The following is a 25,544-nucleotide window of genomic DNA, read 5'->3' on the forward strand; positions in this document are numbered from 1 at the left end:
AACACAGTGAAATATAAAGGTTACATAAAGTCTATTCTACAAAAAAAAAAAAAAAACAAAGTGTAAAGAACGGTTTCTTTGCGTTATTTGATGTATGCGACATCATTAGCAACTGGATCTCAGGTTAACTAGGAAGCATTTAAATGACAAAAAAAGAAAGCTGTTTATATCAGGATGAACCAAAAAAAAAAATACTGGTTCGGTTCGGGCTTGGGTTCAACGCGCCCCGGTTTCGTTTCGGTTCACTTCCGGTTCGGAGAAATACAAATTTATAACGGTTCGCGAACTGGTTCTCAATGCCAAAGTGGTTCGCAAACTGGTTCGGCGTAATTCATTTTATCTGCTCCAGGGCGATATGTTGCATAGTACTATATCGACTTGTCAGCATGGCGCATGCGCAAGTTTCATTAAATAATGGTAGAAATGTGCGAATGAATTGCACATTTTCTCGGAAAAACGCGCCTTTATGTACAGGGACAGAACTAGGTGGAGCACACACCACACCGAGCACGATTACACACACAGTGTGAATTACACAGATACAGGGGAATTTTCATGTACGTATTAAACAAAGAGGTAATTAGTGTTGGTAAATCATTAATTGGTTTTGATGAGTCCCTGCGTAGCCTCCACACTCGTTACTTTGACAGCAGCAGGGCCTATTAATTTTCGCTTAGCTTCAGTTTTTTACTGCATGACTGGTGGTGAGCGAACTGTGGGACGGGATCTATGGTGTCGAAGAAAGCGCGAGTTCACATTGTATTACATAAATTAGAACTTCAAACTTCTATTCTGTAGCAAAGGAAGAAGGCATCATTTGACATTTCGCTCGGTTTGTTGCTTTTTAGAGGCTGGTGAGGACGTTGCAATGCTTCTGTACGATGAACAAGCACGGTATCTGCTGAACCACACGTCCATCCTTTTTGCGCATCCGCACTGGCGCGTATATTATTGTTCTGGCTCAGCGCGGACAATGAAGTCACAGGTACGCACATTGTGCCCCAGGAATAATTTCTACAACTCGCAGAGCGTTGCACTCTGCTTGACTAAGCACGTACCAAACGTGCATTGAAGCATGGCATGTATGACAAAAGCGGATTTCCTGGGCAGCTTACAGTCGGGTTAATTCTCACTGAGAAAGTGATGGCTTAACAAAAAAAAAAAAAAAATTCTGAGGCTTAACCGTGCGAAAACCACGATCTGATTATGAGGCACCCCGTAGCGGGGGACTCCGGACTAATTTTGAACACCTGGGGTTTTTTAACGCGCACACTGTGCTCGGTACTCGGCCGTTTTTGTATTTCACCCCCCGTAGAAATGTGGCCTCATAAGTCACTAGGCAACCACGGCAGACGTGGTGGCATTCATTAGCGACATTGGCTATTCGAAGAATCGTGCAAACTATTGAGCACTCGTTGTCGCCTTATATGCTTGAACGGTTTTGTGCCGAACCGCGGTAACCGTTATCATTATTAATTTTTTAGTTCAGGTTCGGTTCGGGTTCAGGCACGCTTAAAAAAATGTTCGGGTTCAGTTTCACTCAAAATTGCGGTTCGGGTATGGTTTTCGTTTCGGGATCGGTTTGACATCCGGGTTCCTATATGATGTACTATAGTTACAATGACAGTAATAAAACAAAGGAACAGCAAATCACCTGATGCACATATTAGTTGTTTGTTTAAGTACCTTAGTGTAATGCTACAATAGCGTATATCGCTTTAAATGATCCAAATATGCTGAAATTGGCCAAATAATACAGTGATTTACCTAAATCGAGGCAACAAATTCGCCGGTGGCTAAAGGCGAGGCAAGCATATTTATCACCTCTTTGCACAACTGTGCATACAGGTGATCTTTTCCGTGCGTTCGCTCAACAACTGGATCGTCTGAGCAACAAGCACGGGTCACCTGCTGTGGTATAACCTAGGACAGTCTCCACTTCTATCGGTTCTTCTCTCTGTAGACAGCAACAACTGTTGTTATACCGCATGGTATTCGAACTGATTTGAATATTTTACAATTTTGAATAGTGTATTCTCGAATCGAATATGTATTGAATATCAGACTATTTGATTCGTATTTAAAACTTTGGATATTACTATACCCATAGTTATAACCGTAAATTACGAACCCTATATTTATCTGTACTGAATACAGTAACGTGCTTCAGTTGGATCGGGCGGAAATATTTAAGAACAGTGCAATAGAGGTAATATTGTACTTTTTGCAGCAACACACTACTAGGGTTGTTGCAATATATTACCATGAATTATTTCATTACTAGCAAATAGTTAGTCTATTAGTGTCTATCACGCATTTACTGGCATCCCTCACCACTTACAATGCATTGCCGACAACAATACATTATCTTTACTTCTATCACATTTTTTTCAGTCAGTAACAGGTGGTGTATATTGCATACATATCAATTGGCTTAAGATCAACAATATTTATAATTTTATTCGCTCGCCCGTAATAGGAACGGTGGCTGGCTTAATTTAATTGTCCTTAAATTTTTATATGCGTGTTCGTATAACAGCACGCCATTCTAGTATTTTCGCAAAAACAGAATGACTACCCCAAGTTAGAGCACTGCACAGGCCCGCGAAAGGCCGGTTCCAAGCTGGGTAGCACTAAAACGCTACCCGGGAAGGCGCCGGGCCCGTTACTTGCAATCACTGGGCTCGCGTCCGATTTCCAGATCCCTGACCAGGCTGTGCTCTTCGGGCAATGCTTCGGGCAGTGCTTCGAGCAATGCTCTTCGCCAGATATCAGTATATTCTGAGCAGAAATACACAAATATAACAATATTTGCCGAATTTATTGTTGCAGTTCGAGCTATAAAAAAAGTACCTAAAAGACGAATAACTTTGCACAAATAACTGCTCTCGGATATTTGCGTCCCTTAAGCGACAAACACACCACCACCTCTACGAGGGACGATGCCACAGATGCGTACGCACCTCAGGTCGCGGTGTCAACGCGTCAACGCTGCGAGCAATACGGTGAGTACACTGTAAACTATTTTACATCCTTAAAAGTGAATGTGTCTATATCTCACACCCTTAAACCCTTTTGGGGTGTAAGGGTATGAGCTATAATGATTTACACCCTTTTTTACTTTTGCGGGTGTAAATTATTTTACAGTGTACTACCAGAGATCCATAGATGGCGAGTGTCGTTCTCGTTGCGGAACTACACTGCTCGAGGGGGCGCTACGTCTGTATATGGTCTACGCACTGTCAGCACGAACGCTAAGAAGAAGAAGAAGAAGAAGAAGAAGACAACAGAGAAGAAGACAACAACAACAACAAAATATCGATGCCAGCTTGCGTCGTCTGAGCGCTGACGGCGGAAAGGAAGGTCCTGCTAGAGGGGCACACAGAGTTCAGTCACAAACAGGACAGTAACAGTGACCTTGAAGTGAGTGACAGCTCGGAATATCGCGCGCTGCCAGCGGTGCAAAAGGAGAGGGACAAAAAATAAATAATAATGAAAACGGTGTGGCACCGATCGCGCTATTGCTTCTCACGATAGCAGCCGCACGAGCCGCAGTCCCATAGTTCTCGTTTTACTTTGGCCACGCTGGACGCTTGACGCCAGTCTTTTGCCAGAGCACTCGGCCTCGTCGTGCACGCGCATCGGGGGCAGCCGCGGCCGTAGGAAGCTGCGAGACGGTATGCATCGCTAAGTTGGTTTAAGCTCCGCTTTGTAAGCTTTTAGCTTTAATGCGGTTTTTAAAGTTGGGCCGTTTCAGAAATATCGGGCGTATGAAGTAAACATTTGGTGCGCATGCAGCGTGTCTTTGGTGTGACAAGATGGATAAATGCAATGTTGGAGGCGCTTTGCGGCTACTGTGAGAAATTGTGAACTTTGTGCTAATTGATGTTCTCGATGCTTACCGGGGTAGTAAAACTGTTGCTATTTGCGTACTGCAGGGCGTATCGAGGTGAGCCTTCGTAGGCATAAAATGTGCGTTGTGAGGAACATGTTGAATGAATTGGGAATTATTAGGTGTTTCTAGGTGCGGGAGCACACCTTTGTTAATGTATATATTCCACACACGCACAAACACACACACCCACGCGCACACGCACACGCACGCTCAAAAGCCACTTAATAACTATATACAGGCACAGCCAAATATACACCCTAGCAGATAACAGTCGAACAAAGCCACGCAGGAACTGTGCACAAACGAAACTGAGTAGCCAGCATAACAACAAAACCAGACAGCAGCTTTGCACCGACACAACTAAGGAGACTACCAAGTAGACAACAGAAGAAACTCATACAATAACCCTGCTAGGTATTCTAGTATTTAGTGCAAGCAGGAACAGATACACACGCACACAAACGCTACGCACACACTCACACGCACCAATAAAAATGGACTGCACGATTCGTTCTTCAGGGAGCCCGCTTACATATGGGGACGTTGATTATTTAATCGACATAAGCCGTGCATTCACCAGTACTCGCTCAGGATTTCGGGTACAGGACAAACTGCTCTATGATAGCGAAATTTACTCGTTACGCCTAAATTCTCGCTTCGTCTCGTGACTCAGAAAAGTTTGGTTTGGTTTGGTTTGGTGCCTGTAGATATAGCACAACCCACTATGGGGGATTGACCATGAATCGGGTGGCAGTGGGAAGAAAAATGAAGGATACCTAAATGGGATTTTCTTACTTAAGAATGAGATAATCAATGAATTATAATCGTTAATATTAATTTTTATGCTATAGCATCTTAAAATTTGAAGCAAATATTTTTGTTGTGAGAAAAAAAAGTTAGCATGGCAGTCTCTTTGTTTCCATTACAAAATTAAATATGGCATCACATACGTTCCTATTACAGTGTCCTAGTGCCGACGCCCCCAGAGATAGAACGATAGGTAGCGTAATGGGCAATCCAAGTTGGCGGAGGGGACCTTCTAGAAGTCGTTTTCTATGCATGTTGTCATAATAAAACAAGGCCGCACTTTTTCATCTTTCACGCTGGTCTGGCAGACACGTGAGCAGTGCGCCTACAGAGCTGGCGGCTGAAGACGAAGAGGAAGGACACTGATCCTTGCGCAGGCTTTTGGCTTACAAACGTTCATCTCCCGTGGCCACGGTTAAGGATGTCTTATAATTCAGTGAGCTGCGTAGACCACGCATGCGATGCAGTCTTACTTGACTGAATTACTGCACTTTCTGTAATAACCTCCTGAAGTAGGACTAGGTCAAGGGCTGAACACCATCCTCTCTGTGGTGTTCAATGTAACTAACGAGATCTAATAGCTTTCTTGATCGTATATCCACTGTCTGAAATAGTCATGGATACTGGAAGTTCCCATTCGTGCGCCACAAACCAATTTAACCTGGTGTAGACTAATTCTCCCATGACCTTCGCCACGCAGGATGTTAAAGAGACCAGGCGATACGAGTCTAAATCACCCTCCTGAGCAATGATGACATCTATTTGCTTTGCGAGGAGTGAAAAGGCGGTTGCTTGAACGTGGATAAAGACATTTACAGCATCTGAACTCGCCAATGAAGCACCTATATTAAAATTTTAGCAAATGCGCCTGTTAGACTACCTAAATCAGACTCCCGAGCTAGATTAGTGGGTCTTCAGTCGCGAGTCCCAAGTGCAGCCATCTACACGGAAGTGAAGAAACAGTACTCCTCTACAGCACTTCAAGTTCACGTAACCGCCGTTTACGTCTGTAAGCAGCGTTTACCAGCACCAAGAGCTTTGAAACTGGTCTTTTCGTGATGTTTAAGGTGAACAAATACTGAAAAAAGAAAACGAAGAAAAGAAAAAAGACTCCACCAAAGCAAACCGGGGGTCAGCACCTCATGTGCGGCGTCCAATGAAACATATAATGTCTCGTTTGCTTTCTCATGTAAGTCATACTTAAAATGGCTGTAAAACACACTGCAGTCAGTTTTGTTGGGTTCATGTAAACGCCTCAATAGTCGCACTCGATGATGGTTCCGATGCACAAAATCCACGCATCGGGGCAGTACTATCGGGGCCGTCAAATGTCTTCTCCAACAAGTTTCATCACCCATTTCATATGCGACATAACACACTTTTTAATGCCAATCATTCTTTGCCTCTCACCAGGCATTTTGCTGTAGGAATAGGTTCTTGTCTCGCCTCGTTTGGGGCCCCTTAAATAGAGAAATTACTTGTCCGGTGGTGAGATTCCAACCCCAGCACAACATCCGAATGCTCTATTAGGCCACAGGTGCACGCATGTCACGGGAACAACCTTCCCACGTGCAAGCTAGCACTTCGAGACGGTTGGCGCATGCGTCAAATCCCATAGCAACAATTTGTTTCCTTCCTGAGAAAACGCACCAGTTTCCCCCGTCCTTCCCTGCGACAGCTAGTGCTTCGAGACGCTATGTGACATTAAATCGCCTTCGGGATCGGTCTACTTTACCCTCGAGCCCTATAGGTCGGCCCATGTTGTACCAGAACAGGACGTAACGTTTCATCGCTGGAGTACGATAAATCATTCGCCGTCGTAAAATCATTGTCGTCGTCGTGCCGTTGTCATCGCACACACGCTCGCTCACACCATGTACTTACCTATACGTTCTTTAGCGCCACGCACAAAATTAAGAGCCCTTCGCGGACATGTTGCGCGCCACAGGGTAGCACTTTGCGGAAGCCCAAACGATTGTACATAACTGTAGCTACCTGCAAAATACCTTGCTGGTAGCTATTTTATTTTTGACCTTCATTGTCATTCGAAATAATTTCGCTTTAATTAGCAGTTTCGAAACGTTTTTACCTAGTTGTAGTCTGCGCTCATACAAAGCACAGAACCTGTTGTGGCGCTGGCAACAAAATAATGCTGACTTCAAGGAATAGTCACATACGCTACTGCTACCTGTTATTTTACGTAATGGCCAAGAACAAAGGAATAAGCAATTTATATATTTTTAAATATTGCACACAACAGGCAGTTTCGCTGTCTAGTGTGTAATTAAAGACTGTGCTCCTTTAGTCGAAACTTGTATTTAAAGTGAAAACATTTCGGGCCACCACTTGTCCCCTCCCCATAGTAAACAGCCAGTTTTCTACAGGTGAATTGGCGATGACCATATTTAGAATGGACGACGCAAGAATCTTCGTGATAACATCAAATATGGGCTCGTCTAGCCATAAAACGAAAATTGTTTTCGCGTGTTAAATTAGGCAGTTACCCTCTGGTCTGTCACCAACGGGCTGTGCGAGAAACTGCGCTCTTTATAGTCGCGATTGTTTATCACCAGAAACCCTCGCGGTCCCTTCAAGCTCTCGGGCCTCTTAACATCTTTAGTCCCCGCCAGTCTTGTGACTACGTCGTTCTTGACGTTGAAAATAGCTTCGACTCGATAGCGGCTAAAAGATATCCCTCGCGGGGGGAAGCGGCGCATTGTGAGGCCCGTTAAACGCTGCATGGTCGTCCCACCACGAAGAAAGTTCTAAACAGGGAGCCGAACTGCATGCGAGGCAACATCATAGTGGTATGATAAAATGTTCAGGTATAATGTACTAGAAGGCGTTCTTTGTTGTTAGAAGTTGTAAGCGCGCCATACTATAGCGTCATATCAAAAGCTTGATGGGAATGGCGGAGAGAGACAGAAACTTGCTTTAACAATATGCTGGAGATGTTAGCCTGGCTGTTCGCCTGACATGCTACTCCAGGTGCTGGGTGATGATCACAAAGTCTCATTAAGGCTCTTGGCCTGTGGAGGGTGCTAGTTGTAACATATGTAGTACAGAGACACTGTAATGCACCTATTAGTAGACGGAAAGAAATGATCGCATGCACAAGTGTTCATCATTCGTCAGTCAGACACACTTTACTAATATTTCAATACTCTGCAGCCATATATATATATATATATATATATATATATATATATATTTACATGCGGTTAAGCTTTTATCAAGAAAGAGAGAGAGAAGTGATCAGGAATAGGGAGAGAGGTTAACCAGGCTGAGCCCGGTTGCCTACCCTGCACTAAGGAAGGGCTACAGAGTATTGAAATATTAGTAAAGTGTGTCTGACTAATGATGAACACTTGTGTATGCGAACATTTCTTTCCTTCTACTAATAGGTGCATTACAGTTTCTTCTGTACCACATGTGTTACAACTAGCACCCTCCGCGGGCCAAGAGCCTTAATGAGACTTTGTAATCATCACCCATATATATATATATGCGGTTAAGCTTTTGTCATAAAGGCGAGTCTACAATTTCCTCATCAACAATATTTTTTTTTTGTTTCAGAAAGGAGCATATTCCCAGATAATTTATATAACCTGAGTGTGAAACATGGAAAATCAGTCTTAGTTGACGCATGTTAGAAATCTTACGACGTCGACACTGAATAGTTCAGCGAAAATTCGAGATATAAAGTTAGTGGACGCATGCTAAGAAATGAACCCGGGATGAAACACCGTTCGAATGCTCCATAGAATGTGAAGTCCCTTCCCAGATAGTGATACCGTGGAAGACCAATTCGAAGTTATGACAAAGTTGTACGAGAGCTTGCCTTCAGCCCCTTACGGCTCTCTCAAGGTATTGAAAAGCGAGTGTGTGTTCACAGATGCATTTCTTTCTCTTTATTGCTACTATATACCTACTACTAAACTGCTTGCAGGATCTCTCCGGAATGTAAAGTAGAGTTATCTGATTTTATACGTGTGTTGCATTGATTCAATGCTTACGTCAATGTTCACCGTTATAAAAACGAATAGGACCAATACTTGCGAAAGTTATCTGTTTACACTCAAGTATTGTTGAATTCTACAGAAAAGTTGCTAATCTTTATTTTTGGTTTTTCCCCTTCCGTTCCATCAAGTTTTGTTTAAAGCTGTCCATCATTGAATAAGGATGTCACGACTAGAGGAGGATTAGCAAAGCCTTCACTTCTGGGTATATAGGCGCCCATTGAGCCCATGAGCCCATTGAGTCCAACATGCCTTTGCCCTTTCTGTCTGCTACGATTCACTGGTTCCCGTTCATACGAACTGCCATTCTTGTTCGAAAGGCTTTGTGGCATTGGGCATTTCATTTTTTCGCAGCACAATTCTCAACGCCATGTAACGCTCTCACCAAACTAACACGCATGCACGAACCCTCTCCTCGACACTCGGTCGCTCGCATTCTTTCTCGTACACCACTTGTGCACGTTTTCCCTCTCAAACGTACACATAGATATGATACACTCTTTCTCGCAGGAATACTGGCACTCCTTGTAGCGCCGTCTAATCTTTTTCGCTCACACTGTCGCGCACTTTCTCTTAGAGACGCATAAACACACAGACTGGCTCACATTCACGCAGGTTAATGCACTCTCAAGCACGCAACACACACACACACACACACACACACACACACACACACACACACACACACACACACACACACACACACACACACACACACACACACACACACACACACACACACACACACACACACACACACACACACACACACACACACACACACACACACACACACACACACACACACACACACACACACACACACACACACACACACACACACACACACACACACACACACACACACACACACACACACACACACACACACACACACACACACACACACACACACACACACACACACACACACACACACACACACACACACACACACACACTTTGGTGTTCTGTGGAAGTTTGCATATATGTCATTTTCTTTTTCGCAGATTTATTTCCACCACGCGTTATAGGCTGTAGGAAACTTCGTTACGTACCGTGTGGTTGAACGCTATCGACCAAAGCACAATCCGACCCCAGAACACTAGATGCTCCAAGACTACAGAATTAACCCCATAAATGTTGAAACATATGAGCACTCGCACGAGCACTGCTCAGGCAGCTTTTGCTTTCGAAGCTGCACGATAAGCGCCACAGTTTACTATTTAGCGTCGAAGAGCCCACAATAAGCTGGCATTGGTGACAAGAATGATGGCGAGACATTGATGGCAGGAACCGCAGTAGACCGTCGTCTTTATTAACATCACGGCGCAGTGTTGCTGCCGAGGATTCAATATTACATTCTCTTTACTTGAAAACTCTATGTGGAGATTATTTGCGGTGTCCACGAGGGACATAATCTTTGCCGGAGTGGTGACAACCGTCGTAGGAAGTGAAAAATGTTGATCATGATGAAAAACACCCACTTTCCCCTCCCCAAACTTCACCTCTCGTCCTGTCCTCAAACTTAAGATTTCTGTCTAGTTGTGTGATTAAATAAATAAATAAATAAATAAATAAATAAATAAATAAAAGCTTTCGGTGCCACTATCTGCAAGCAAAGCGAAAGAACTTTGCATTCTAAATTACATATGAATATCGTGAAAGAAAGCATAAAACGCTGTGTTCTGCCAGTTTTCCAAATTCACGATAACCGAAAGTCGCTCGGGGTTCACAGGAAAAGCTGTATTTGGCTCAACAACGACGCACTACGAATTTTCGAGCGTCGTATATACGTTATACGAACACTCCTGCACATCTAGTTCTCACGAAGGAGAGGCATTATTTTTTCGAGTAAGATATTTTTTTTTTGAAAATGTTGTGGGGGTTATTTTTGCATGTGTGCGCGTTACCAGAATGACCGCGAATGATGCATGTACAAGCATGTCGCACCATGATGCATAGGCCAGCGATCTGACCAAGGACTAAAAAACAACAAAAAAAAAAAAAAGACTGTCCTGGTGCTGTCCGTTTAGTCCGTTCCAATACGCTCTGACACCGTGTAGCCTTCAGCAGAGGCACATCATCGCGGCGGCATGGGCAAGTGTGTTGTTTCGGAACTGTGCACGTGCAAACACACACACACGTCGGTGTTCTTTCAGCGGAGCGCCGGCGTCGGCTTTCCTCACAGAAGGCGACTGCTGCAGGGCGTTGTCCAGGAAGGAATATTTCACACGGCCGGCCGTTACAGTGGCGTCCAAGTAGAAGGCTAGGTACGAGCGGCGGCTGCGCGCTGTTCCGCAGCTGTAACCAGACGCGGCCGCAGAATTCCTGAGTCAGCTACGGGGCGTGCCACGAGCAGTCACGTGAAGTCGGCGACTGAAACCACGCCTTCCGGCGGACCTCCCTCGCCTCAGCAGCGCGTCCTAGCGGGTCCCAGGACGGCCTGCCATGAACGGCGAAAGCTTTCGTGTCTGCCTGAGTAAGATAGTCTTCGCGCATTTTCAGCCAGTGTGGATGAGTCAGCCGGAGTAAACTCCAAAGGGCTCGGCGAGCGATACAGACACCCCTCACGGAGAGAGGTGCGATGAGTTCCATCAGCCGGTACGAGAGCTACGCGTACGAGGGTCCTCCGCTGTACTTCACCGGCCAGCAGGAGGACTACGCGCCGCTGCACTCGATCGGCCAGCCTCTGGTGCTCGACCGGGCCGCGCTGAAGCGACGCGCCGACGAGCAGCCGAGCAGCGACTGCTCCTGCGGCTCCTCGCCCGACCGTTGGGCGCGCGGCCGCCCGCCCGCAGCAGCTAGGGAGAACGGTGAGCCCAGGGCCGAAACGTGCGGCCCGATATATGCACGCACCGTGTATTTCCGTGGACCTGTATTTGAGCTGAATTGCGTTCTATATTTATCCGGAAGGTGATAGTCTTCGGTTCAAGAAAGCTTGTGCGAGGAGTTCATAGGAATCTTGAAAGTGTGTCAGCCACTGATAAGCATTGTAGAAAAATCATCTGCAAATAAGTTTGTTAACTGGCACATCAATGGTCATTTCGATGCAGATTCTGAAGACGCATTTTTCGGATCTGGGTGCAACGCGTACTTTCTGCTATACCGGGTGTTCCAGCGAACACTTTCATTTTTTTAAGTGTCCTGTGGCAGATAGCACAATTCTAGTCCATGAACTGGTCTACTCGAACAAACGGACTTGCATAAAAAATTGAAATGCATAATCGACTAATTACGAAAATGCACTAATTAAGTTTTAACTAATTACCCTATGGCACGTATTGCAATTCAGAAATTCTAGCCAGGGAGTTCGCAAGGCGGATCCACTTGGATAGAATTCTCAGGATGACACCAGTTTCGAGATAATAAATCCCGAACTTTGCGGAGAAATGCATTGGTGTTCCAGTTACTTATGTGCTCCGATGCATAAAACGACGTTTTGTAAAGATAGTGGAATGCCAGTGCATTTTTACCGCAAGTTTGACGGCGCATATCTCGTAAGTGGTATCATCCGCATAATTATTTTCAAGTGTACACGCCTTGCAGTCTCACCCGCTAAAATGTATAAATTGCAATGTGTCATAAGGTAGGTAGTTAAAAACGTAATTAGTGATTTTATTTAATTAGTCGATTATGCATTTCAATTTTTTGTGCGAGTAATGTCCGCCTCTTCGAGTAGCCCAGCCCCATGGACTAGAATTGTGCTATCCTGCCACAGGCAATTAAAAAATTAATTGGAAGTCTTCGCTGAAACACCCTGCATACATATGACTTTATTGCTACTGAGCTTCAGTTCCGCAGTTGTGGCATGTGCAGCAAAGTGAATGATTAGAAAGTTAATTAGCTAAACATTATTAATTATCTAAGCTAACGCCACACTGCGATTTGTCGTCCGAGTAGGTCCGCCTCTTCAAGTAATGCAACTGATTTGACAGCGTGGCACCATTTGCCGCATATTTTTGACAAGTCGGCGGTATCCATAAAAAAATATGGGGTTTGTGTAATAGGCATACTTTGTGCGTAATGCAGTCGGGCAATAGTGTTTTGTTTGGGACAGACCGGCGACATTATTTTTCAACATTTGCACTTTCGTGGTAATACATTTATTTAATTTATTTACTTTACATATGCATAGTGCAACCGCTTGAGCTATTATATGTGTGGAAAGCATCACGTATCAAATACAGACAATGAAATCTGTTAAGTGCGATGAGCGAACATCTCTAGGTCAAGAATTACAACGTTCTATAGTTAACAAAAAAAAAAAAAAAAGAAAAGCTACAGCAGTCGTTTCTAGGCTGAAACGTTAAATGGTTCAGGCTGTGAGAGCTACGGGCATGCTTAGAGAACTTTCGGTATTTATAACTAAGCGGGTACAGCGCGATAACTTAATTAGAGTATGCAGAAACTTGAAACTTTCAACGTAGCGACGAGTTTACAGTGGAGTTAGGTTCACACTAGTAATAATCGAAGAAGGTGACGAGTCCCTGGGGTGTTTGTGACAGATACAACACACAGCTTTCTACTGTATAGGCTCAATCTTGTTCACATCACATTAGACGCATAATAATGGCTACATTAGTATATTAGCAGCTTTTAATTTCTCGAGGAGCCCCACGAAGGGCACGTTTATTGGAGGTGCAAATATATATTTTTATACTTTTTGTGTATCACACCAATATGCTTGCTCCAAGACGAATTATAAGTAAAATATCAGGTACTTATACTGCTTATTTTAAAGGTATATATATATATATATATATATATATATATATATATATATTATATTATTACCTTTAGTAGTAAAGGCATGCAACTCCAACTGTGGTGATTTATTTTGCACAACAGGTCAGGCGGGCCCGCCTAGCCGCCCGTTCGCTGTCCACTGTGGCACTTATCATCCAACAGAAACCATGGATATTATTGTTACGCGCAGGCTGCTTGCGTTGTTAAGTAGGACGTGCTTTACTTATAAAGTTGGTACAGGATATGGGCTTTTATACCTTTCACGGCAAACTATTGTTCAGCACCTTACCTTTCGTCTGAAAAATGCAACGTTATTTAGGTTGGAGGATACGTCACGTACAGAATACTGCTGCCCCATTTAATGCAACGGGACCAACAAAAAGGTTATGGGGCCGAATTCACGTTACTTTTAGTTCGTAAGTGCTCTTTGCCATTGGCCAGCCGCACTTCGGTAATGTAATAATATGTCCGCCATCAGGATTGGCTGAAAATTTCTCTTATTAACAGTTCTAGCGTAAGATATTTTTGTGAATACGGGGCCAAGGTTTTTTTGCATCCCGAAGCTGCAGCTTGACTGTTGCAGTATTTCGGACCATAAGAACTATGGCCACTTAGCGCAAATCGACATAAAAATAAGGCGAGGAAGGTACAAGGTGAGACAAGGTATTGCAAGCGTCGTAGTGGGCGGCTGCGGGTTGATGGCGACCATCTGGTGTTCGTTAAGGTGCGCCTAAAGCTTGGAACACGAGCGTTGTTGCATTTCACCATCTTCGGAATACGGCCGCCGGAGTCGGGGATCGAACAGAACCTGAGACATCCTGCTCAGCAGCAAATCGTCATAGCAACTGCGCCACCGTGGCGTGGCGGGTGGACGAAGAAAAAAAAAAAAAAGCACGGCGGAGGGGACGACCCGACGATTCGTCGAAAGTGGGACTGCACCGTGCCCGTCGCCAGCTGCAGTATGTGAACCTCAGGAGGAGAGGCCATGTGAGAGGTGTGGTGTTCCTAATTTGCTGAACCAAGCACAGTGTGTCAGGACATTGCCAGTAATCCTATACACGACAAGAGATTATTTCATGCATTTTCTAGTTGGTCGTTTAATATCGCATGTCAGGCTCGTATTTTCTTTTTCGTCTGTTTCGTTCCATCAAGAAACATGTCCTACCTTTAATGAACTTGGTTGTAAGTAAACAGTCTGCATGTCTTTACCTGTTCATTCCACGTGCAGCGCTGTTTCGTTTCGTTCCGAGTGTAGACTGCATTCTGACCGATGAAATAATTATCGCCTGTTTGTTTCACATGTACGCTGTTGAGAAATAACATTATTCTTTTATTACACATTAAGTATAATAAACGACTGCGAAAATAGCATTATTTTTGTCGAGAAACAATAAACATTAATTTTGTTTGTTGTCCACCTATACGCCAATGTTCAAGGTAAAACCTATATGGGCTAAGGCTCATCTTGACGGGACCAGTAGTATGCTGATTAAATAGATTACCCGCTAAGCCATTTAATTTTTATGATATTAAGGCTCATGCTGTAGCAATATTATACAGGGTGTTTCAGAGAACACTTTCAAAACTTTTTAAAGGTTGCCTGTAACAGATGGCGCAACTCTAGTTCATGAGCTGCTCTACTCGAAGAGTCGGACATTACTTGCACAAAAAATTGAACTGCATAGCCGACAAATTAACAAATATTCCCACTAATTAGGTTTTTAACAATTACCTTATGACCCATATTGCAATTTTCAAATTCTGCAATAAAGGAAGTGCAGCTTTAGCAATGCAAATTGTCACCATAACATTGTGCTTGCATTATTGCAACACTGAATCAGGTAGACAGTTGGTTTAGTTATTGTCGCAAAATATACTCCCAGACGTTCTTGTCATTTCTTGGGTTGTTTTTGTTGTATGGTCGCAACAATGTCTTTCTTCGAAGCGAAAGCTATGTAACGCCATAACGCGCCTTTGTTATAGAAAAGGTCTGTTAAGGCTCGTATTCCTTGTATCATTTTGGCGATTCCAAGCTTGAATGTCCAATGAGACGGATTGTCCAACAAGGTCACGGGTCCGGCGAGACGAAATGTCTAGCGAGGCAGAATGTACAAAAGAGACAGAATATCCAAATGCAAAAAGAAATATTCGGCCATCGAGAGTACTGCGTAAACACACAGATTGGCTACAACATAAAGTTTGCAGTAGGAGTACCGAGCTTTGGGGTAGCGACTACGCCGGAAATGTCCGTTGTATGAATAGTCGTGATCTGTATACTATGCCAAATTTCAGTATAGGTGGGCGGTTTCACTAAATACTCGCTAAATATTGGCAGTTGTGGGTTAAAACACCAGTTATTTATGTGATGTAGTACTGCCTTATAACTCGTGCCAAATATACCCACGTTCGCATGCTCGTTTCAACAATTCTTGTTTTTTACCGGGATTTTACCGCGTTATATCAAGCCAGACCGTGCGCCTACGCGTTACGTAATATATGCATTGCACGTGACATTTCTCGTCTCAGCGGTGGCTTGTTGTTGTTGTTGTTGCGTACCGGAAAACGGCAGTGGGTCTCCGTTCACGGTGGAAGCTGTGCACCTCTGACAAGAATATTGTATATACAAGGAGCCTTGTACTTTATCGCTGCACACGAGTTCCTCTCTTCTCTTTCTCTCGCTCTTTTTTGCACTCTGAGTCTCTTATCTCGCGTGTTTTTTCACTTCCCGACTGCCACCTTTTGCTTAGGTCAGTGATAGCGAATCATTTTGATTCACAGACGCACCGATTAACCGGCTATCTCGAGAAGCGCTCAGGTGCATTCACAGTCCTGCTTCTATTCTTAGACCCTTGGATACGTTCTAGCTATATAACATGTGCTTCAATGTTAGCGCGACACCGAAATTCGAATCAACAGTCCTTGAAAGCTACGGTCGCTACGGTTTGTGCAGATATAGCACGATGTTTTCGGCGCACCAGGCAGCGGCCGGCGCAGTGGGTGAAGCCAGATACGTCACGTCACGCCGGGAACGCCAGGAGCGCCGAAAATTTACCCCCTGTATGGTTAGGTGCGCCGAGCACACCCCGTAGCAGCGCGGCGATCAGCTGTTGCCGCTGCGCATGCGCACAGGCGTGCGGCATGCGAGAGCTGTTTTGCTTGGTGAAGGCGCTAACTCTAACGCACTCTGTTCAGTGTACCGGAAGTGCAAGCCGGCATGCAAGTTGACTACAGTCAGCGGAAAGAACGTGCCAATAACCAGAGTTTAATACAATAATTACTACAAGGAACTGAGGCGCTAGTGTCTACGGGAGCTGCAAGGAGGGTGGTTCAGCCAGCTTGGGAAAGACGGTTAGTATATGAATCTGCGTAAACCTTGACCTTCTGACTTGAAACGGCTTCGTGACTTTGCAAAGTGATCATTTTCAACAAAGTACCTCGTTATAAATGATGAAACATAAATACAATTGTCCGATCGCAGGATTCGAACATAAGACCTCTAGCACAGAAGCCCAATATTGGAAACATTGCACCACAAACGCATGCGTCGATAAGCGTTAAGAAAACCACGATTTGATAAAGAGGCACGCTGGAGTGGGCGATTCCGGGTTAATTCTGACAACTATGGGGATCTGTAACGTGTCCCGAATGCGCGGGAAACGTTACACGTTACCGGGGTTTGATCCCGTGACCCACGCTTAAGAGCGCACGCAGCACCATATCCGCTAAGCCACCGCGGTGGGTCTCTCTTTCTTCTCTCTCCACACACACACACACACACACACACACACACACACACACACACACACACACACACACACACACACACACACACACACACACACACACACACACACACACACACACACACACACACACACACACACACACACACACTCGCACACACTCGCACACACTCGCACACACACACACACACACACACACACACACACACACACACACACACACACACACACACACACACACACACACACAGACAGACACACAGAAAACTCACCAAACAACAACAATAAAACAAGGGACATAGGAAATCGGGCAGGGTCACGCAAAGGTTGAAGCATTGAAAGCGAGTGTAAGATTTAGCGTTGCGTTGAAGCTCCTCAACGAATACACGGGTTATATACGAATACACGGGGTGCGACAGGTTGGCGCGTCACAGTACCCGAACAACGTCTGCAGCGCAGCAGAAACAGCGCCGCGTGAATGAGGAGCGTCGCCACCGGCGTTGCAGGCGTCGTACCTCAAATGGCGCTCGATATGAGGCAAAAAGAAATACCGTCAGTGTATATTGTAGCTTGAAGTGTGCCGCTCAGACCTCTGTACGCACCACGGCACGCTGGTGTTTTTGCACACAACGCTAATGCCCTACAGCGAAAGGCAGAATTCTGTCATGGCTCCGCTGCAGAGCCGACTGAGCAGAGCATGACTGTGCGTACATTTGGCTTCGTCGTTCTTACAGGCAAACGCGCGGCGCGTATCTCGCGTCTCTAGAGACCTTCCAACCCTCCATGCGCCAGCCGCTCTTGCACCGGCGATACCCGGGATAGCACGGCGGTGGTCTGCGGCGGATACCGAGACAGTACGACACGAACACCCCTCAAGTGTCGATATAAGTGCTATGATAATAAAAATACTGATTCGAAGATTGTTAGTGCAGATTAGAAGAGAAGGGACTTAACATGCCACGCACACTAGAAGTTAGTGTGCGAGAAGTATGTGAACATAATTCGCATACCCATCATCTTTTTTTTTTTTTTTTTTTTGCCGGGGGGGGGGGGGGGGATGGGGCAATGATTCATTCTTTCTCGTTTTTTTTTCTTTCTTTTTTGGCTGATGCATCCCTCACATTACTGTGACTTGTTTTTCCTTCACGTGCGGTGTTTCCAGAAGTCACAAATTCTAAAATCAGTGCTTTATTCAGCCGCGGCCGATGCGCACGTTGCGCCTTTTGGCTCATTTAACAGGTCCATATTGCGTAAACCAGAAAGTGCGTTCACGCTTTCTCGGACGCCTTCTTTTCTTCTTTTTTTTATTCTGCGTCACGTCAAGTGCGGGGAGCGTCTGACTCGAGCCTTGCTACACTATAGTGAGACTAACAGCATGGGCGAGTCGTGGGTTTGACTGATCCGTATACATTGAAGTCAGTGCGGCGCCGTGTGATACTGAAACATGTCGGTCATAATTTGGCTGCGTCGATCCCAGGAGTGTTAAAGATCCTCCGCAAGTTCTCCAGTCGTGACTCTTACTTCATGATGAGTACAGCACCGTGGCCACTCCGCGTTCTGATAGTGAAAAGCGCAGCAATGACGCTGTACCACGCATACGGATCGCGATTTCAGCACAAATTTCTGGCTCTGCAATCTAAATACAGTGGAAACAGCTTTTTTACAGCGCAATCGCTACCCCCCCGCTCTCTCTCTCACTCTCCTTTTCGGTGGAAAGTACATGCTACTTTCGTTGCCTCCGTTCTCCGAAAGCTATGCGTATACCCGTCCGTTCTCGCACCGCTTCTGTGCACCGATTGGCGACGGGCTGGTGCGTCGGAAACGTGGCGAGGCCGGTGGCGGGAGATTTCTGGCGGCGCTCACAGCCGGGGAAGCTTGTATGCTGTCACACGTAACGGCCCCCGCCGCTCTCTCTTACCTTGCTGCGAGTATCGGGGCAGAATCTGAAAGGAGCGGCATCTCAGTTTACACCCGCACGTGAAACTTCAAGCTCACCGCACGCCTTCGCCACCTGGAGAGAACCGCGCTCTATGGGAGGAGCTGCGCGGACCACACGTATGCCTGCTGGCAGATCGCCAGTGTCGCTGTTCCAGCACATGTGCACTTTTTATTTTACATTGTAGTCGACTAGAAAGAGACACAGACGAAGCTTTTGCACTACAGTGGTGTATGACAACAGCATGATTTGCAGGTCTACACGTAACAGTATCCGGGAAATGCGCTACTTGTCGCCCCTGATGTTGCCTACACATGGCAGTCTAGTGGATGTCATGCCAGCATTGTTTTGCAGGGTGCCGTGCGCAACAAGGTTGTAGATCTAACCATATGGGGTTCATTCTGTATTGATGAAAACGTGGCATATTTGCCGATATCTGTATGGAACCTCCAGGACGTCGCACTGGTCAATCAATGCGTAATGAAGATTTGCATTTATGGTTCAAACGTAACGGGAAATAATGGGTTTAATCCTGTAATGCCCAACTTATCATGTATGTAGCTCTACGCTGTTTTGATACCTCGAAATTCTATTTTAAGCGCGGCAATATTAACGCATAGCCCATACAGGCGTTTTTGATACGCTGGAGAGAGTTTTGAGTTGTGGATCGCTCAGCAGACCAATTACTAATTGGTTAATCAATGTAGTAATAGGCTAAGCTAAACTGAACGGCGTCCAAGAACCGCGCCAACTGCTACTTTCAGACCTGTAGTTTCTTAAAAGCCTTCCTCTAGCAGTTCTACATGATCTTAAAGGGGCCCTGAAACGATTTTGACTATTGTGTACAAATGTACTCAGTCGTTTAGGGTAGGTTCTCCTCATGATCAAGAGACGGGATGAAGCGCTCTGCCTAAAACGTGCAATTTATTATAAAGTTTTAAATGTGTGCATCACTACCGATTGCAGCGGCGCCTCCCCTTGCCATGCCAGTAGTGTGGGAGAGTGAGGTCACTTAGGCGAGCGATCCGATTGGCTACCCACGTTGCGTCATTGGGAATGCTTGAAACAAGCCGCTCCATTCGACTTATTTTTGATAGCATACGTATGCATTTAATGCACTGCATTTGTGTACACTTAAAAATAAGCGCACAAATGCAATAAATGTAGACGTTTATTCAAACCAATGGCCCACTTCCGCCTTAGAATGCGATCGTCTTCCACAGCTCTGGCGATGGCAGCCGATGAGACGCGGATGGGGTTTTCCCATGAAAAGACGAGCAGCGATGTCGTCTTTGCCGGCGGGAACATGAATGGCACCCCCGCTGTATTACGTTCGTCTTGCACTGCAGGTAGCTGTAGAAAATTCGGGGCGCTGCACCGCAATTTCAACACCAACCTCCTTGGTCAACACAGCGATCACCTGCAGTTCTGAAAAGAAAAGACCTTTCAGTTGCAACCGCAGGTTTCGCATTTGTCAGAGAGCAATGTTTTGCGCAATTTGCCTAGAATGGTAGCAGAAAAATATCCCCAACAAGCCGAGCTCTGGGGAAAAAAAAGCGTTGCGAAGGTGATTAAACGTGCATTACAACGTGTGAAAACTATCAAAACGTCTGTAAGAAAGCCTCTACCTTGATTTCCTCAATTTTATCTTCGCGTTTATGTTTGTGGGGTTTCATGCATGATGTTTATTTTGCCGTCCGTTTCCTGACAGTTCGGTTTTCCACTGAGTACTTGTGCTACGTGTCGAGTATAACGTTATGCGAAGAGTTACTGTCCATGTTCTTTCCGCATCATTTTTTATACTGATCACTATACATTGACTGGCCAGACCACGATGCATTAAACGAGTTCGTAAGATGTATATATCCCCTTGCTGCAAAATATTATTTTACAAACTTCATAGTGAAACCTTACTGGTAAAATCAAGGCTACAGAAAAAGAGCATCTTCGTGTCTTCTGTTAAATGCCGTCTTCGTGAAGCGCCAGGTACAACTCAACATTATTTTATTGACTGCAAAGGCGCCATCCTATTTTGGGATGTCCTTCAACAGACTCTAAAGAAAGTCTTCGAAATCAACCATCATACTGTGCAATACCTTCTGCCGACCTCTGATGATAACGTGCCTTTTAAAATGATTTTTGCTAATGGGAATGAACAGTTCGTGGAAAGCGCGTGCGATGGACCTCAACGCGCTTTAATTTAGATGGCCGTACGCCTAAAATGTGTTTATGGTGAACGTGATACTCAACCGGACTGGTACCCATTTTGGTGAGGTGCGTATCCTTACTCCCCCCTTCTAATAGGGAACCTACATTTCCGCCTAAAGTATGAACAGTGGTTATGATTTTGCGTCTTCTGCGTGTGTGACTGTCATTGTGCCCGCGCCATTCTGCGACTATGCACAACTGGTGAATGTTTTATGATGGCACATATGTTACTGTAATAAATGCCACGAAAACAACAGTAAGACTTTAGTTTAGTGGTACCATCTTCGCCTCCCACGCAGGAAGAGCGGGTTCGATTCCCGATGTCTATGTACTTTTCTTTAATTCTATTTTGCTCTAAAGTACAGGAAGTGACATAAATAGCCAATTTCACCACTTTAACAAGTTAGCGGCAGTTCTATCCCCTAGCTACGGCAGAGTTAATTTTTATTTTTTCGCTGACGGAGGGTAATGCTGCCTCCCTAATCTGTAGTGTTTGGCGATTTCATTGTAGTGACCATGCGGTCTCTCTCCGCACTCGGGCCCCGCGTTGTTTCTGCTCCTGCTCGGCTCGCTAACTCGCGAGCTAGGATGTGTGCGGTTTCGTTGCCCGGGAGGGAGGAGAGGGCGGGAGTCCATATGACATGAACGTGACGCTCCCCGCGAAAGTTACTAATGATCCTTAGCGCCTCTTTCGAGACCCTTCCCTTAGCGAAGTTATGAAGCGCACTTTTCCCTCCACCACACTCCTCATTAAATAAACAGCAGGCGACAGCATGGCGCCTACTACAAACAAACACCTTCCCAAACCCGATCGCTTTTAGTCATTGTTATCCAGAGCTCTACTGAGATAAATGCAAAGACTGCAATCAGCGGGTGGACCTCAGACACATAATCTGGGCTTGCCCCAACATAGTGGAGGGGCCAAACAACACATATACGAACGCGGAGCAGTGGGAGACCGCGCTGCTCAGCTCAGACAGCGAGCACCAACTGAAAGTCATCAGGCAATTGGCCGAAGATGCCGCTAGGACCCAAGGGCTCCTGAGCGCCATCTAAGTGAGGGGAGATAAACTCCTTTTACACTTGCCGTTTTCAATAAAAGCTGTTTCTCTCTCTCTCGCTGATGGCTCCAAAGCAACCTTATGAGCGTAATACAGCGACAATCATAGACGTAGGTATCTTTAGATATTTACATGTTATCAGGCGATTATAGAACCGGAATAATACCATAAACAGCTACTTTGTACATTTCATATACGCTCGCAGCAATGCGGCGAACGCTCGATGCAGCATCGGTCTCTATTTTGCTTCATGTAGCGAGAGCCAGCGAACATTGCGCGTTATGCCGCTGTGTCGCCAAACGGCCACGCAAAGTTCGTCCTGAAAGTTTGCTCCATGTAGCGCAAGACTACCGCGAAAAACTGGGCAGGAAAGAGACGCGGGAACAGGCTGGGTTCAAATCAACCGGAAGTAAACCTCACTTGCGTCACCGCACGAAGGAGGTGAGACATAGCGATTGTCGCACGGTGGAAAAGTTGAGGGGTAACGCCGCGGCTTGAAAGGAGGGTAATGTTTAACCACTCGTAGCTGTTTTATAATAGCGCGCTGACACGAAATCCTTGTGAGAAAGCATTCCTTGAGAAATACATTCTGGGCCTACGCATACGACAAAAACCGTTTCGGGGACCCTTTAAACACAATGCCACCGCATTTTTCTAGCAGATTTGGGGACAAATATCTCGAATGCGCAGTTGGTCTTAGAATTTCTGTTGAGGGTGTAGACAATGACTTCACTACTCCTTGACTTCAATTTCGCACTAGCAAATTTTTTCTGTAGAATGAACAGTTCCAAGTTTATTTAGTGAATATTTGTAATCAGCCACCGAGATATTGTGATTTCTCGTCCAGGTTTTTTCCCACCTGTTTCAGAAATGCACCTTAAAAGGCAGAAAAACGCGATTTCTCGCAGGCGACTAAAAAAAGAAAAGCAGTTTGAACTAAAAGTTGAAAAAAAAGGGGGGGTGCAGACAGGTGGCACAATGATACCTTGGAAGTGTGATACACTGTTATAACGGTTTCGAGGGTGTATTTACGTATTTACGTACAGGAACATCAGAGAGGAAAAAAAAGCGTATAGAATAGGACGCACACGACAGCGAACAACCATGTACCGCGCTCACAACAGCCGATGTGTGCACTATATCGCGTTCCTTGCGACAAAGACAGACAGAAGAAAGGGGAAAGGCAGGGAGGTTAACCAGATTGGAAGATCCGGTTTGCTACCCTACGCTGGGGAGAGAGGGGAGGGGAGGTAAAGTGACAGGAAAGTAGAGATAGAGAAAGAAAGGAGCACAGATACACAATCACAATCGGTCTCAGGTGGCACAGCACAGTAGCATTTGCAGCACTACAAACATCTGTCCGGGCTACAGCCGCTTGTCCAAGTCTGTTGCCCTTAAAAACTGCAACAGTGCCCTCGTCGGCCTCCGCTGCGATGGCTTGTGATGTCGGCATTCTAAAATAAGTTCCTCTGTTAGAGGTCTTTGGTCAAAACGCGCTATCGCGTGTACGAGCGATCGTCTCTGTAAATTGTAGCGATGACAGTCACAGAGAAGGTGCTGAAGAGTCTCCTCGCTACCACAGTCATCACACGAGATGTCGTCGGCCCATCCGATATGCTTCTGCGATATTTGTAGATTTGATTAGATTGTGATTTTTTGTAGAAATGCCAGCTGGTTTCTGAAGCGGCACTCTCTTTGTCAGGGCTCGATGAAGGTTTCTGTTGTGTTTGAACATGAATGGCGACGTTGAAGTACACGTGAAGGAGACGGTGCGCGCAGGACCGACGGGACAATTGGCTTAATGGCTTAATGTGGGTACTAAAGTGAAAATCTGAAATAATAATTTCTGTAACACTATTGGAAAGCGAGGAATACAAACAATAAAACAGTGGGCGCGTTAAGTTAGCGCGCTCCGAACTCCAAAGGAGCACGCTCGAGTGCGCTCGTGCGCGTCGCCTTCGGAGCTTAACTTAACGGCGATTTTCGCCGACTGCTTTCGGGCGCACGAACGCGCCGTCTGGCGAATGTTATGTTGCTTTCGCGACCGCTATCGCATTGCGCACGCTTTTTGAAGATGGCGCCGCCGATAAACACCCTCCTGCAGTTTTTGATAGACGACGAAGAGCTAGAAGAACTTAACGCGCGGCGACGGACGCAGCAGCAGCGGCTTATGTATGCGATGCAAGCTGTTCGTGCTGTTCTCAGAGGTACCCTATCAGAGGATTTATTTCTGCTCCGCGGTATGCTGACTGATGACTCATTGCCGATCGCAAGAGGACAGAAAGCCTTATGATCCGAGGCATCCAGGATTATGTGATCAACCTTGCGCCCAGATACACGGACACACAATTCAAAGAGCAGTGCCCCAACATCTTCCATGATACCATGAGGACCTGAAGAAGTCATACACATGAACGTAGGGACGAGAAGGCGCCAAACTGCGACTGTTTGGTTACGTACCTGAGCGTCTGGCAAGTAATGATCGGGCCGTCATTTTCGGTTCGTGATAAGCTCAAACTAGTACCCTCTAGCTCAAACCGCGCCAACACGCGAAGTTCCCGATCATGCCTTAGAGCAGACGCCCGGCTGCGCAGCGGCGGCGGGAACTAGTGGGCAAGGAGCACGGACTTGCATAAGTGGAAAGAGTCGGAAATACGTCATTTTTCCGGAAGTCGTAGCAGGCGCGCGCTCTCGCGCACCGTCTCCAGGATGGAGCGCGTAGAGCGCTGCTCCGTAATCACGCACCGGAAGTCGCTTTTTAACCGTTAAGTTTAAAAGAGTGCGCTCTGCTGGCTAGAGCGCGCTCGAGCGCCTTAACTTAACGCGCCCAGTGTTTCTACTGGTGTATATTATTCTACGTGCCAGGTAGATGAAAATACATTATATTCCCAGCCCTTCTAAAAATACGTTCTATATAGACGCAATAAAAGTATATACCGGATATACTTTGTATCCCAGCTAACACTGCCTGTAGACGAGACAATCTTTGAACGTTTGTGCGCGTGTGTGCATCGCGTTTTTTTTTAAATTTTCATCTTTCTTCTTTTTTATTTTTCTATGTAACGAATCTGGGATTTTGGGATAGCCTGCTTAGACGTATACCATACCTTCCCATGCTTCTACATA

General features: G+C 45.6%; 1 protein-coding gene across 4 annotated transcripts in view; it reads left to right on the forward strand.

The window, feature by feature from the left end:
• LOC119432060 (hepatocyte nuclear factor 4-gamma-like) overlaps positions 1–25,544 on the forward strand; it is a 168,501-nt gene that overhangs the window by 61,962 nt on the left and 80,995 nt on the right. For 2 of the 4 annotated variants that reach the window (XM_049670698.1, XM_037699477.2), the window contains exon 2: positions 10,884–11,537. The exons of 1 other annotated variant lie outside the window; for it this stretch is intronic. In XM_049670698.1, the coding sequence (XP_049526655.1) occupies positions 11,309–11,537 (229 nt within the window). In that variant the 5' untranslated portion in view covers positions 10,884–11,308. The remainder of the gene's footprint in view (positions 1–10,883; positions 11,538–25,544) is intronic. One more of the 4 variants, XM_049670703.1, reaches the window with a different exon arrangement.

The sequence above is a fragment of the Dermacentor silvarum genome, chromosome 1 (genome assembly GCF_013339745.2).
Source record: "Dermacentor silvarum isolate Dsil-2018 chromosome 1, BIME_Dsil_1.4, whole genome shotgun sequence".
Lineage (NCBI taxonomy): Eukaryota > Metazoa > Arthropoda > Arachnida > Ixodida > Ixodidae > Dermacentor > Dermacentor silvarum.